Source organism: Pelophylax lessonae, assembly GCF_965119305.1.
Source record: "Pelophylax lessonae genome assembly, chromosome: 4".
Classification (NCBI taxonomy): Eukaryota; Metazoa; Chordata; class Amphibia; order Anura; family Ranidae; genus Pelophylax; species Pelophylax lessonae.
Genome location: NC_138771.1, coordinates 608,891,554 through 608,906,854, shown reverse-complemented (window position 1 = coordinate 608,906,854; position 15,301 = coordinate 608,891,554). Strand labels below are relative to the sequence as shown.

Below are 15,301 nucleotides of genomic sequence, written 5' to 3'. Positions count from 1 at the left end.
TTAAACCAGACACAGAATTAAATATAACCCGATAAAAGTAAAATTAACTGTGAATTAAAATATTAAAAACAAAATGCCTGACCACTCTTAAGGCAGTTTCTCACTTTCCGCGGCCGTAGGAAAGAAAGGAACTTATCTTAAAGAGTCACACCCTATTATACCCAACACACTTAAATTTAGCCTTAACTCTAGACAAACACTTGAAATTCATAAAATCAATTGATTCAGTGAAAAGAAAAATTAACATATAGAGTTGCTCTACCCAATGTAAATGACCATATATGTATAATTTCAGACAATGTCATACACTTCCTATTATCTTGGGAGTAAATGGTTTAAATTATTAAGTCTATCTCTCACCACTCCTTCCAAGGAAAATGTTCAAAGTAAAGTAGTTCGTCTCTCAGCAGGAGATCAGCCAATGGGCAGTGGTCAAAATGGCAGCAGTCTTTTCCTGTGTCCTTCCTTAGGCGTGTTTTTTAGGATTTTTTTTTTTTTCAGAGTCCCTTGTTTTTCCCGGGGTCCTTATTTATATGATCAGAAACTATTGATTGAAATGACCACTCCCCAACCAATATTGACTGTTTCTTCAGTGGTGGTTTTCAGAAGTGGGCAGTGACTGGTCGATTGTCACCTGCCCATTGGTTAACAGTTAGTTGCATCATTGCAAATGGGATTGTCCTATAATGTGATGTGGGAGTTGCTATAAACCATATATGAATTATATTTTTGGGGATTTGGTGATTTCTGCTTTTTATAACATTTCAATATTTTGATTCAAGATTATGTTTTCTGCTGGTAGTGTCATTATTAATAGCTGTATTCATTTCCTGTAGGAATAATTCCATAATCCTTGTGTAATATTCTTTAAGTACAAGAGATTTATAGGGATATCTCATGCTAGTGTAGTTTATATCATCATTGAACATTATTTGTGATTTGGTGGGTGAGCCATCTCTATTGATGAATTATTCTTGTGAAACACTATCCCCTACATATAACAACAAAGTTCAATATATGGTGATAACTGGATACGCACACACACATGCACATACACACACAGATATATTAATACACGTGCGTGTACACACATACCCATACATGTACACACACATATCCACACACGCACATGTACATATGTACCATACACATATACATGCATATACCTACACACCTACACGCACATATATACATACATGTGTATACATATATATATATATATATATATATATAAACATATCTACATACACAGATGTACACATCCTAGTCACCATTTTGTTGAAGAGGCTTATGTTTTCAGCTGAGTCAATACTATTGCGTCTTAAGAAGAGTTAGTTTTCACCCTAGAACAATGGGGACCGTCTATTGCTTTGTTTCTTCTGTTGAATAAGTTTCTTCTTCAAACTTTGATTTTCAGGTTTTTATCACCTTTCTTTGTACAAAACCTTGAGAATTGGGGACGTTTTTGTATGGCCAATTGTCTCTGACTAATTACACAAACCTGTCTGAATTTGCACTGTTGAAGGTTTGGTCAATACTATTGTGTGTGTGTGGCCAGTTTTTTTTTTTTTTTTTTTTTTTTACAGAGGTTGATGTGTCAGGCTGAGGTCAGTGTAAGTGTCGCAAGTATATTTCATCATTTAATATTTTCATATATCGATAACCTGACAATATGCACTTATGTGCAAAAAATTATTCTTGCTCAACTGCTATAATATAAGGGAGGGGTCATTTAGGCAGGCGTATGCATATAAAATACTTAACCAGTAGCACAGATTTTTTTTTTATTTTACTTGTCTAACTCGTTTACTGATATTTACATTAGGTAAGTAAAGTGTTGTGCTATTATATGAGAAAATAATATATAACATATACAAAGGAGCTCAAACGTGATAAAGTCTAAATTCATATCAGTCCCATAAACATCATGGTTAAAAGAAACAACAAAGAAAATGGCCTCTGCCCCCACCTATAACTGGCCTTCATAGCAAAGAACACATGGAAGGGCAACGCACATGAAACAAACAAAAATAAAATTCCCAGTTCAATTTGCCAACCAAATTAACCTGTCTAACAGTTTGCGTCAAAACAGGGGTTTAGTTAGCACACATTTGCAAACGCATGTGAATGAAAGCTGCAGGGCCACTTCACGGCTCCCTGTATTACCTGCAGTCCTAGCTCTAATGAATTTATAAGAGTCTTCACAGTGGAAGCACATGCAAGCTAATGGATAGATAGGGGGCAGGTGAGCCTGGAGGTGGCCCATCCCTCCTATTACTGCAGGTAATACAGGGAGCCGTGAAGTGGCCCTGCAGCTTTCACATGCGTTTGCAAATGTGTGCTAACTAAACCCCTGTTTTGACGCAAACTGTTAGACAGGTTAATTTGGTTGGTAGGCAGACTGGTTGGCAAATTGAACTGGGAATTTTATTTTTGTTTGTTTCATGTGCGTTGCCCTTCCATGTGTTCTTTGCTATGAAGGCCAGTTATAGGTGGGGGCAGAGGCCATTTTCTTTGTTGTTAACCAATTGCCTTCTGTGCACTTAAACCCCCTTCCCATCCAGACCAATTTTTAGCTTTCAGTGCTCTCACACTTTGAATGACAATTGCGCGGTCATGCTACACTGTACCCATATGAAATTTTTATCATTTTTTTCACACAAATAGAGCTTTCTTTTGGTGGTATTCAATCATTTTTGGGTTTTTTATTTTTTACAAAAAAAAGACAGAAAATTTTGAAAAAAAAAAAAGTTTTTTTCTTATTTTCTGCGAGTAATTTTTTTAAATACATTTTTTCTCCTTCACTGATGTGCGCTGATGAGGCGGCACTGATGGGCACTGATAGGCTGCACTGATGAGGTGGCACTTATGGGCACTGATGAGGTGGCACTTATGGGCACTGATGAGGTGGCACTTATGGGCACTGATGAGGTGGCACTGATGAGGAGGTACTAATATGCCGCACTGATAGGGGGCACTGATAGGCGGCACTGCTGGGCACTGAGAGGTGGCACTGCTGGGCACTGAGAGGTGGCACTGCTGAGCACTGAGAGGTGGCACTGCTGGGCACTGAGAGGTGGCACTGCTGGGCACTGGCGGGTGGCACTGATGGGCACTGGCGGGTGGCACTGATGGGCACTGGCGGGTGGCACTGATGGGCACTGATGGGCGGCACTGATGAGCACTGATGGGCAGCACCATCAGTGCCCACACTCAGTGCCCATAGTGCTGCCAGTCAGTGCTCATCAGTGCCTAGATGAGCAGGCACTGACTGGCAGCACTATGGGCACTGATTGTGGGCACTGATGGCGGGCACTGTGGGCATTGATGGTGGGCAGTTAGTGTGTTTGGTGTACCTTGTGTAATCAGGGCACTGGTGATCAGTGCCCTGATTACTTTTTTCTTTGTCCCCGACGGCTGATCTGCTCTCTCCTTCCTCACATTGCAGTCTCCGTGTGAGGAAGGAGCGCTGGCGATGAGAGATGATCTCATATGTTTACATATGAGATCATCTCTCATTGGACGGTCCGATCACGTGGTGAATGGCCTCTGTGATTGGCCATTCACCACGATCTGTGATCGGCTGTGTCCAAGGGACACGGCCGACACAGATTTTCCCCGATGCGCGCTCGCGGGAGCGTGCGGGGAGCCTGTTTCTGGGAGGCCGTTTAAAGACGGCCTCCCGAAAATGTGAGTACGCGCTGCAGCCGTACTTCGGCTACAGCGCGGATGGGAGGTGGTTAATGTGTACTGGTGAGTGGACATACTGGATGCCTTTGCTGTAATACTATCAGCTGGGCTTCCATTATGCCCCCAATTACCTTTCAGGAGGGATGGGCCACCTCCAGGCTCACCTGCCCCCTATCTTTCCATTAGCTTGCATGTGCTTCCACTGTGAAGACTCTTATAAATTCATTAGAGCTAGGACTGCAGGTAATACAGGGAGCCGTGAAGTGGCCCTGCAGCTTTCACATGCGTTTGCAAATGTGTGCTAACTAAACCCCTGTTTTGACGCAAACTGTTAAGACAGGTTAATTTGGTTGGTAAGCAGACTGGTTGGCAAATTGAACTGGGAATTTTATTTTTGTTTGTTTCATGATGGTTAAAAGTAGTAGATCTTGTCTGCCAAAGATCAGAGATGAATTGAATTCCGCTCCATCTACCACAGAGGCCGACCACCAACATATAGGTAAGATATGCTCTTACCAAAAGGCCAGGACCTCCTGAAACAGGAAGGTCAAGCATGCTTTGGGGACTCCCCTTTACAAACACACTCCAGCAAGGATCATGGAAAAAACAGAGGTACCCTTTTTAGGGTGTGATCCACAGTAGATGTCTCTGACTCCCAAATACGTGATATAAGTGAATAAAAAATACTATATAGTGTAAAATCTTAAAAACTAATATTTATTAAAAAGAACGTCACTCACATACTTAGATAAATGTGCACATTTTTCCATAAACATCCAGTTAGGAAAAAATGGCATCCACCTTCAATTCAGGGTAACGCGATGACGAAAAGAAGTAGATCCACCCTACGTGTTTTGTGACCATAGGACTTCTTCCGGGGGACTTCTTGCGGTGAGGGAGTCTGATTCATCTAATCGCTGATCTTTGGTTACAAGATCTACTACTTCTTTTCACCTTCATATTTATGGGACTGATTTGAGTTTGGACTTTTTCACTTTTAACCACTTAAGGACTGGAAGGTTTTACCCCCTTAATGACCAGGCCGTTTTTTGCGATACGGCACCGCGTTACTTTAACTAACAATTGCGCGGTCGTGCAACGCTGTACCCCCACAAAAAAAGCTTTCTTTTGGTGGTATTTGATCACCTCTCCATTTTTTATTTTGTGCGCTATAAACAAAAAAAGAGGGACAATTCTAAAAAAAAGAAAAACAATATTTTTTACTTTCCGCTATAAAACATTCCCAATAAAACATTTTTAAAATTTTAATTTTCTCTTTCGTTCATTGACGGACACATCTCCAGAATCTTCTTGACCATTGGGTTATACTGCCCCTTACAGGAGTAGGACAGTAGGCAGGAAATGCTTTACCACGCCTATGGGGCAGTCCTAGGGGGGTATACTCCCACTTCCTGCTATAGGCATTAAGTTTTTTTCGGCCTAGTCAGGAGTAAGGACCTAGTTTCTTGCTGGCATCTCTGGTCCTAGCATTTTTTCTTTTTTATAAGGAATTTTTTTCCTCTCTTATTATTTTCTGTTCTTACGAGAACTACAATCAACTGCTGAACTGGGTGACGGACTGGATATTCTAGATCCTTAAGGTCTCCCCAGTCCATCCAGCGAGCGTGTACAGGCCTCAGCTCCGCTCTAGGACAGCCGCGACATAGCCCCACTGGACAGGGGCTGGCCTGCAAGTTAAATGCTCCGCGAGGACGCATACGACCTGGTCGTGGCCTGAGTCGCAGCGTTCCTCCTGGCCGACAGCACCCCCATTCCGGTGGAGAGGTGATCTGTCCGGAGTGGCGCCCACCCGGTTCCACAGTATGGTAAGTAGTTGACCCCCCTCTCTCCCTTTAGGGTTTTGGGGTCAACGTGGGCCCCTCCCTGGGATGGTGGAAACCCCAGAATCCCCCTCCTTCTCCCCAGCCACTCTAGGGTCACCGTGGGTCTTTTCCGTACCCCTTCACCCACCCTCCCTGGAGGTTGTAAGCTTGCTTTTGCCATGTGCTCTGAAGGGGGGCTTCCTTTGGGGCTGCTGATAACCGGTTTTCTCTGGGCGCACACCGGGGGTTACAACAAGGTCCTTCGCCACCCTGGGGGGTTAGTGACCTGGGCAAGGGGGTTCTAAGGGCTCCCGACTGTTGTGTTGGGCTGGGGGAGCGGATGAATGCACATCCACGCCGCACGCGGCTGGACCCTGGTAAAAACTTCGGCCGCCGCCTATCGGCCAGACGCTGTTTTGGGAGGCCCCAGTGAGGGTGCCTGGGGCCACCACCCTCCGTTTGGGCATCCGCCCTCTCCCCCATTGTTCCTGGGCGGTCGGCTCCGGTGGGCTTCGCACTCAGGCGGCGGGGGACGGCCTCAGAAATTTAGGTCGCTACTTGCAGCCTTCTGGGCCTTGCCGCCAAGTGGGTGCCTCCGGGGTCGGCCCCCCGGTGAGTGTCCAGTAGCCACCCGCCTTCCTTTGGATGGTATCTGGGCGGCTGGCCTCCACCTAAATTTAGGTCACCGCCTACTAGGCCATGCGGCCAGCTTGGTGCCTTCCCTACGGGGGGGGGGGGGGCACTGTGGGGGTGGTCACCTTTGTTTGATGACAGGATGCTGCCATTTTGCATAGGGCACCCCCCATTCAGCGCTGCGGACCTTCTGGGTACCTTGCTTGCGCGTCTGCATCACGGCAGGTGGCCCCCTTTGAGGGGGCCATTTATTTTCATGCAGGCCTCTATGGAGTGGCTCGGAGGGCGACCCCCTTTCTCTGTCGCTCATTGACAGACGTAGTCCTCCTTAATTAATATCAACTCGGGTTATACTGCCCTCTACAGGAGTAGGACTAGACAGGAAAGAAAACGTTCTGGCCACACCCTAGGGGCAGTCCCAGAGGGTATATCCTCTCACTTCCTGCTACAGCAAATCAGTTTTTTTCTGTCTAGTTAGGAGTAAGGACCTAGATTCCTTGCTAGGATCTTCGATCCTGGCAAGATTTTTTTTTTAGAAATACTTTTTTAGACAGCTTTTTTTCTCCAGTGTTCCTGTGAGATCTTCAAGCAAGTACGCTGAAACTGGGCGACGGGCTGGATGTTGAGATCCAGTGGTCACCCCAGTTCAGCCTACGAGCGCGTGCAGGCCATAGCTCCGCGCTGGGTCGGCCGCTACATAGTCCCACTGGACGGGGACTGACCCTGCGAGTTAAACATCTCGCCTGGACGCCAATGACCAACAGAGTCACGGCGTCTGTATTGGTCGACAGCCCCCCCACCCCGGTGGAGAGGGGTTCTATCAGGAGTTGGCGCCCGCCTGGTTCCGGTATGGTGAGTAGAATGTTCCCCCTCTCCCCCTGTCGGGTTTGTTGGTGGACGCGGGCCCCTCTCTGGGATGGTCGGACACTCGGTTTTCTGGGTCTCCCCTCTATCCTATAACAGGTCACAGATCCACCAATTTGAGTGTGATTTTTGTGAATAGAAACCAGGAGGCTTGGTTTGGGAGCTGACTATAAAAGTCTAAAGTCACTATATGACTGTAAGGGTGACTGAAGTCAGTGGCAGACTACTAAAAGGCATTACTATTGAGGTATAGAGGTATCCTACCTGTCTAGTGTGTACACAGGCCGATGCCTATGCCTGAGTTACTGCAGCCACAGATCGCCATCCCTCCAGAAAGCCAGTCCCTTCCACAGGCCACACAGCCTCCCGCAGGCCGAGGACACCTCCCGCAGGCCGAGGCACTTCCGCAGGCCGCACAGGCCGAATGCACACATCCCGCAGGCCGCTGCTAGCTTGCAAGCCGCCGCTATCCTACACAGGCCGCCGCCATTTTCCTGCAGATCGCACAAGGCCGCCATATTGGCGTAGCCTCGTGTCTCCAGCATGGGGGCGGCCATGTTTGAGGTGACCAAACACCTCGTGGAGTAATTGGGAGGCGTCGGAAGGCGTGTAAAGGGGCGGAGCCGCCTCCTTGGCCCAGGGAAAGCAAGCCAAAGACTTCCTGTCTGTAACAGACAGTGCTGGAAGCAGGTTGATAAGAAACTTCTGTGCATCAGGTGAGCCTTGGGGTCTCTCTCTCTCTTTCTGAGGGATCCAAGCAGGTAGACTGAGGGGCGCTACTGCGCTGAGGGTCTTAGTTAAAAAAAAAAGTTTTTTTCTTGCAATTAATTTTTTTGTGTTTTGCTAGCAAGTGTCTTGTTACATGAACCCTGCCACACATGTATCCCCACCTGATCCCCTCAGGGTGGCCGCAGGACCCTCCAGTACCCCACTTGTGATGATGCATTATCAGCGTTTTGTAGTCTTTGGTATCCCGGGTGGAGGTAGCCTGTCAGGGACGGGGGTCAAGAAGAGCGACCCCCGCCTACCCCTATGTCATCTGATACCTCAGATACGGATTCTGAGCTGGTCATTGCAGTCCCTTTTCTGGGGTTGTTGTCTCAGGTACGGTCTCCTCAGACAGTAAGGAGGACGCTTCTGCCTCCGCCATAGCACAAAAAGCGTTAGTGGAAGCACTAGTTGTGTCTGTCCGGGAAACCTTAAATCTTGAGGTTACACCGGCAGAGGTAGCTGAGACTCGTATTCCTTTTTTGGTACTAGCAAGCCTACCAAAAATGGTGAAGGGTTTCCCTTGCCCAAATAGGGTTGTCCGTAAATGAGCCCTGCTATTTCCAAACGCATTGCTAGGCGCTATCATTTTGAGGAATCCCTCATTTCAAAGATGGACGGTACCACCAATAGTGGACTCACCGATTTCCAGACTAAATAAAACCACTGTTATCCAGTTGGATTGACAGAATGGGCCCCACCCATCTCTGGGGTGGGGGGACGTCTTCACCGGTTTCCGGATCCAGGGCTTTCCAGAATCCCGGATAAAGGGGTTCGCAAGGTCATATGGTCGGGATACAAGATCGAGTTTCGATCACTTCCACCGGTGCGATTCTTCCCTTCCAATATTCGACATCCCCGGGTCGCTTAAAAAGCTTTGCGGGGGACAGCTTGATACAACAAACAGTGGTAGTTCCCATTCCTTGGAGGAGTTCTAGTGGAACTTGTTCACAATGCCCAGGAAAAAGGGCTAGGTGCGTCCAATTCTGGTCTTGGAAGAGATGGAGTCCATCCATACAGTGGTGGCCTCCCTGCATCAGGGGGATTTCCTGGCGTCCATAGACATTTAGGATGCCTATCCTCATATCCCCATCTTCGCAGGACATCAGTGTTTTCGTTGCTTTTACCAAAGATCATCCCTGGTTCCCACCAGGAGACTGAGCTATCTGGGCCTAATTTTGGATACATCCTTGGCAAGTGTTTCTCCATGCGGAGAAACTCCAGAAGATTCAGTCAATGATTCGGATGTTGCTGTCCGTCAACTGGCTGGGATTGATGGTCGCCTCCTTAGAGGCAGTACCGTTTGCCCAGTCTCATACCCAAATTCTCCAAAGAGGAGATTCTTCCCATATGGAATCGGAATCCCGATTCCCTGGACAATCGGATCCGATTGAGTGAGCGGACCAGGGAGGCTCTGGTCTGGTGGCTTCGGTCTCCGATGCTCAGCCAGGGGAAGTCATTTCTTCTGATAAATTCCAGGTTACCGATAAATGTGTTGGAACTGAGAGCGATCAGACTTTCTCTGATTTACTGGACCGAGCAGCTCCAGGGCAGTCCGGTTCGGATCCAATCGGACTATGCTACGGTCATGACTTATGTCGATCACCAAGGGGCACCAAGAGTGCCCTGGCGGCCATAGAAGTGGCCAACATTCTTATTGGGGGAACAGTTGTTCCAGTTCTCTCCGCGATATTTATCACGGAGGTGGACAGGCAGATTATTTCAGCCGTCAAATTCTGGATCAAGAGGAATAGTCTCTTCATCCAGAGGTATTTCACCAGCTGTCCCTTCTTTGGGGCACCCCGGATATGGATCTGTTGGTAGGTTGGCTCAACAGGGCTCACACCCGCGATCCTCTAGCGGACACAGCAGACGCGCTGAACGGCCTGTAAAGGCAGTATCAGCTACTATATGTCTTCCCCCCCCCCTCTCAAATTGCTGCTGAGATTTCTCCGCAGGATAGAGGTGGAGGGAACCCCAGTTATCCTGGAAATTCCGAGCTGGCCTCGTCAAGCCGGGTACGCCGACTTGGAGAGGCTAGTCGCGGACGCTCCTGGGAGACTTCCTCTCAGGGAGGATCTGCGGTCTCAAGGACCGATCTTCCATCGTGCTTTACAGTCGCTGGTTTTAATGGCCTGGCTATTGAGACCCAGGTACTGAAGGACAGAGGGTTGTCAGCTTCAGTTATTCCTACTCTAATTAAAGCAAGGAAAGCGACTTCCAGCAAAGTCTATTATCGCACATGGAAGACTTATATCGCGTGGTGTGAGTCTTTGGAATTTCCCCCACGTACCTATTCGGTGACCCCAATCTTGGCTTTTCTGCAAAAGGGGGTTGAGCAGAAACTATCCTTGAGCATTATCAAGGGTCAGGTTTCAGCATTAGCAATCTTCTTTCAGAAGCCTTGGGCTACTCATTCCTTGGTGTCCAGGGGGTGCGGCACTTGGCTCCGCCAGTGCGCGCACCCTTACCGTCCTGGGATCTTAATTTGGTGTTTGTCGGTTCTTCAGAAACCTCCCTTTTAAAATATCAGGGAGATTCCCTTGCTTACATTATCCCAGAAGATGGCCTTCTTGGTGGCTATCACTTCTGCACGCAGGGTGTCAGAACTGGCTGCATTATCATGCCATTCCCCATGTCTAGTGGTTCATAGAGATAAGGTAGTTCTTCATCCGAAGCCATCCTTTCTTCCTAAGGTGGTTTCAGATTTTCATCTTAATGAAGATATTGTGCTACCTTCCTTGTGTCCTAAGCCCAATCATCCTCAGGAATATGCGTTGCATTCCTTGGATGTGGTTCGGGCAATCAGGGTATACCTGAAGACTATGGAATCGTTCCGTAAGACGGATTCACTTTTTGTGATCACGGATGGCCCCAGAAAGGGGTTGCCTGCATCTGCCGCGACTATCTCCAAATGGATTAGACAGACGGTGGTACAGGCTTATTCTATTAAGGGTCGGAATCCTCCGTTCCCTGTTAAGGTTGTCCAGGTGGGCAAGGCGGCTACCTGGTCGTCGGTTCATACCTTTACAAAATTTTATAAAGTTGATGTGATGGCATCGGCGGATGCCTCATTTGGCCGCAAGGTTTTGCAGGCCGCAATTTGAGGAGACCGGTGGTCTACCTCGAGGGTTTTTTCCGTTGGAATTTCAGTTGAGTCTCTTCGTGTGATTGATGAGCCTTTAAAACTTCTAGTTGGCACCGGTTGGGCCTTCTAGATTGGATTTTGATTTCCATTTTCCCACCCCTCATTTGTGGCACTGCTTTGGGACGTCCCGAGTTGATATTAATCAAGGAGGACTACGTCTGTCAATGAGCGACAGAGAAAAATGGATTTTTGTAAAATCTTACCGTAAAATCCTTTTCTCTTAAGCTCATTGACAGACGTAGTACCCGCCCCTCTGTTTTTGAGTTGGGTTGGGTTAAATTCTCTAAACACTGCTTTGTGACATAACGGATTTGCTGTAGCAGGAAGTGAGAGGATATACCCTCTGGGACTGCCCCTAGGGTGTGGCCAGAACGTTTTCTTTCCTGTCAAGTCCTACTCCTGTAGAGGGCAGTATAACCCGAGTTGATATTAATCAAGGAGGACTACGTCTGTCAATGAGCTTAAGAGAAAAGGATTTTACGGTAAGATTTTACAAAAATCCATTTTTTTTCACGGGGTCCAAAAGGTGGTCCATTTGAGGGCTCTGGGTCGGCGTCCCCTTGCGGGATCGCAGTCGGCGACCCTCACCTGCCTGTTTTGTGTCTATGCAATAATCCTGATTGTAATGTTTCAGAGTGAGCTTAGTATGTAACGACCCTACTGGGTCTGCGTCCACCCACTTCGAGTGCTCTGATAGTGAGGATGATTCCTCATCTACTGCAGCTACGCATGCAGCGGCGCTGGTGGATGCATTGATTGTATCGGTGCAAGCAACTTTAAAAATTGAAGGATGCAGTGGCTGCTGCGTTGTAGGTGCCATTCCCCTTTGGTACCCGCAGCTCCCCAAAAGCTGCAAAAGGTGTCCCCTTTTTCCGCCTGCTTGACAAAATTGTCGCGAGTCAGTGACTTAAGCGCAGTATGTCGGTGCCTAAGCGTTTTCGCTAGACAGTATCCCTTTGAAGAGTCCCTGTTTAAAAAAGTGGACAGTTCCAACTGTGGTGGATTCTCAGGTTTTCAGGCCGAATAACTCCACTTTAATTCCGGTGGAGAAGTCTCCGGCTTTTAAAGACCCCTTTGACGGGCGAGCCGAGACTTTGGTCCGCCACATGTTTCCTGTGGCCGGTTCGGTCCTTAGACCAGTGTTCACCATAGCATTGGTGTCACAGACTTTAACGGAGTGGGCAAAGCCTTTGCGCCAGGATCTGGAGGTGGAACAGCTTGAAGAGCTGGCGGACCAGTTGGTCCAGGGGTTTCAGTTTGTCTGTGGTGCCTCTCTGAATGCGGCTCCCTTGGTTTCTAGGCTGTTCGTGACAGCAGTGGTCCTTCGGCGCATGATATAGCTGAAATGCTGGTCTGCAGACCAGTCTTGCAAGGCGGCCTTTTCTGTTCTCCCCTTTTTTGGTGGATTGCCTGTTTGGATCTTCCTGGATGATATCCTTAAGGGACTTGCAGGGGGAAAGAGTACTCTTCTTCCACAGGCTACCAGGGGCGAGGAGTCTCATTAAAGAGAGTGGGTTCTTCCAGAGACCTTCATACAAGCCCTCTTCTGTCTGAAGGGGCGCCCTCACCTGTGTTTGAGGTGGGGGGACGTCTTCGCTTCTTTCTGGACCCATGGACCTCCCTGATTCAAGACAGATGGGTTCACGAGCTGATCCGGTCTGGCTACAAGATCGGGTTTCGGTCTTATCCTCGAGTGAGGTTCTTTCCTTCCAATATGCGTTTGTCCCCAGACCGCCTGCAGGGTCTCTTCGGGGCAGTGCAAGTCTTTCTACTACAAAGGGTGGTTGTTCCGGATCCAAAATCAGAAAGTTTTCAAGGTTTCTAGTCAAACCTTTTTACAGTTCCCAGGAAGGATGGCAAAGTATGTCCAATCCTGGACCTCAAGGCTTTGAACCACTTTTGCAGGTACAGAAGTTCCGAATGGGGTCCATTCGTATGGTAGTGGCATCCCCACATCAAGGGCGCTTACCTTCATATTCCATTATATGTCAGTCATCAGCGTTTCCTCGGCTTGCCATGGGTAAGAAACCTGCTCAATTCATGGCATTACCCTTTGGTCGCCTCAGCTCCTCGGGTATTCAAAAAAGTGTTGGCCCCGGTGTTGGCATTGTAGTGGTAGCGGGGGATTGCGGTACGGTGTACCTGGAAAATCTTCTTCTGCGAGCAGAGTCTCCGACTGCTCTAAAGGACAACCTGGACATTACTGTGCAGACTCTGTAGGAGTTTAGTTGGAAATTGAACTTCCAAAAATCTGCTCTGGTTCCATCCACCAAGTTGGACTATCTGGGTCTGACTCTGGATCGGCTTCAGCCAGGGTGTTTTTTTTGCATGGGAACAAAAATTCCAAAGCTGCAGAATGTGATTCAGCTCCTGTTGTTCAGCAGTCAGTCTTCTTTCTGGACTTGCGTGCGGGCGCTGTACCTGATGGGGTCTACCTTCGAGGCGGTTCTGTTCGAGCCTCTGCAAAGGGAGATTCTTGCCAAGTGGGACAAGGATCCACAGTCTCTAGATAATCCTTCCTTCCCCTGTACTGGACGATGATCCCCGCGGTTGCCAGCCTGTCCAGGTGGGGAGGCGTTTTGGGCACAGATGTGCTTAAGGGGTCTGGACTCTGGGGGAGTCGTGACTGCTGATCACTATACTGGAACTTCGGGCGATAAGATTTGTCTGGCTCGTTGAACAAATAGCTTTCAGGAGTGTCAGGTAAGGATCTATCGGATAATGCCACGGCCGTGGCGTATGTCAACAGGGCACAAGAAGTTTCCTGGCGGCTCGGCCACTGTAAAAACCTGCCACTGTAAAACTACGGTGGCTGGTCGGCAAGTGGTTAAGCACCTTTGTATATGCTATACTGTATATTATTTTCACATATGATAGCACAACCATTTACTTACCTAATTTTTATGTGATAAATATCTCATGGATGTGGTTGCAGCTTTCTTAAATTTAATAGTGTTGACACAAGCGCAGTATTTTTAGTGTTTTAATTTTGTCAATACTGATATTTTACCTGCCTGTTTGTACAGGCTCATTAAAGGGGTTGTAAAGTCAGAAGGTTTTTTTTATCTTAATGCATTCTATTCATTAAGATAAAAAGCTTTCTGTGTGTAGCAGCCCCCCCTAATACTTACCTGAACCCCCTCTTTATCCCGCGATGTCCAGGAGTGCCTAAGCCATCCAGGACTCTCTCTCCTGATTGGCTGAGACACAGCAGCGGCGCCATGAGCTCCCACTGCTGTCAATCAAATTCAGTTAGCCAATCAGGAGAGAGAGGGGCGGGGCCGAACAGCAGCTCTGCGTCTGAATGGATACACAGAGCTGCAGTTCAGTTTGGTTGCCCCCATAGAAGGCTGCTTACTGTGGGGGCACTCAACAGGAGAGAGGGGCCAGGAGCTCCAGCCAGGGACCCAAGAAGAGGAGGATCTTTTTTAAATCAAGTCTGAATGCAGCCCATCACTATTAAAGGCTCCTTTTTTTTTTCTATTAAAATAACAAACATGTTATACTTACCTGCTCTGTGCAGTGGCTTTGCACACGCCTTAGTATATGATGATTTTTCCAGTCTGTTTATTCATTAAATAGTAACTGTTCAGGGATTTACAGAGATGGGTAGATTTGTTGTCTGAATGGTAGATGCAAGTTCAAATACCTCCCATTTATTCCAGGTTTATTTTCAACAAAGTATAAAAAAAGGGTACCCAGACATTTGTATACGATTGTCTCTTATTTCTCAGGAGGATCTGGTTTCTTCAGACACCGTTATAAATCTTCCTACAATCATAATTTTGATTCTCAATTTTTATTTTTTCCTTTTCTTTGCAGCTTCAGAAATTCACCAGATGAAGATAATTCCAGATGCTGGATTCATTGTTTACATGCCCTTCTCCTATAGAGACGGGGACTAGTGCCTTATCACTCCCATACACGTGTCACCCTCCGCATGGAACCGGACACTGGCTATTGGCAGGCTCGCTCAGAGGCAGAAAATAGTTTATATTTGTAATCCCTTGTAAAGGTGGTTGTCTGTTTTCAGCAAGTTTAATTGCAACCCAACGCCGCACAGGATTAAAGTGTATGTCCAGGCATTACCCAAATTGACCCCCAAACCCCTTTATCCCGCTGTTAAAGTGTTACTAAACCCACAACAGTAAAATCAGTCTGTATATGCAGGAAAGCGTGCTTGTTATACTCACTGTGGAAAAAGGCTGTTTGATCTTGTCTTCTCTGATCCTCCCTTCCACTGTCCCCAATCCAACTCCTGATAGAACGGAGCCTTTGGAGTCACTCTGCACATGCTCAGTTTGGTGTGTGTTGCTGGTGGAGTGCATGTGATCAGCACAGGGCAAATCCGCACTGTCCAGACAGAGGGTCAGGG

At 47.5% G+C, this 15,301-nt stretch overlaps 1 protein-coding gene across 2 annotated transcripts in view; it reads left to right on the top strand.

Annotated features, from left to right (window-relative positions):
• CC2D1A (coiled-coil and C2 domain containing 1A) overlaps positions 1–14,854 on the top strand; it is a 153,548-nt gene extending 138,694 nt beyond the window's left edge. For both annotated transcript variants that reach the window (XM_082254838.1, XM_082254837.1), the window contains exon 29: positions 14,749–14,854. In XM_082254838.1, the coding sequence (XP_082110964.1) occupies positions 14,749–14,769 (21 nt within the window). In that variant the 3' untranslated portion in view covers positions 14,770–14,854. The remainder of the gene's footprint in view (positions 1–14,748) is intronic.
• The last annotated feature ends 447 nt before the right edge of the window (positions 14,855–15,301 follow it).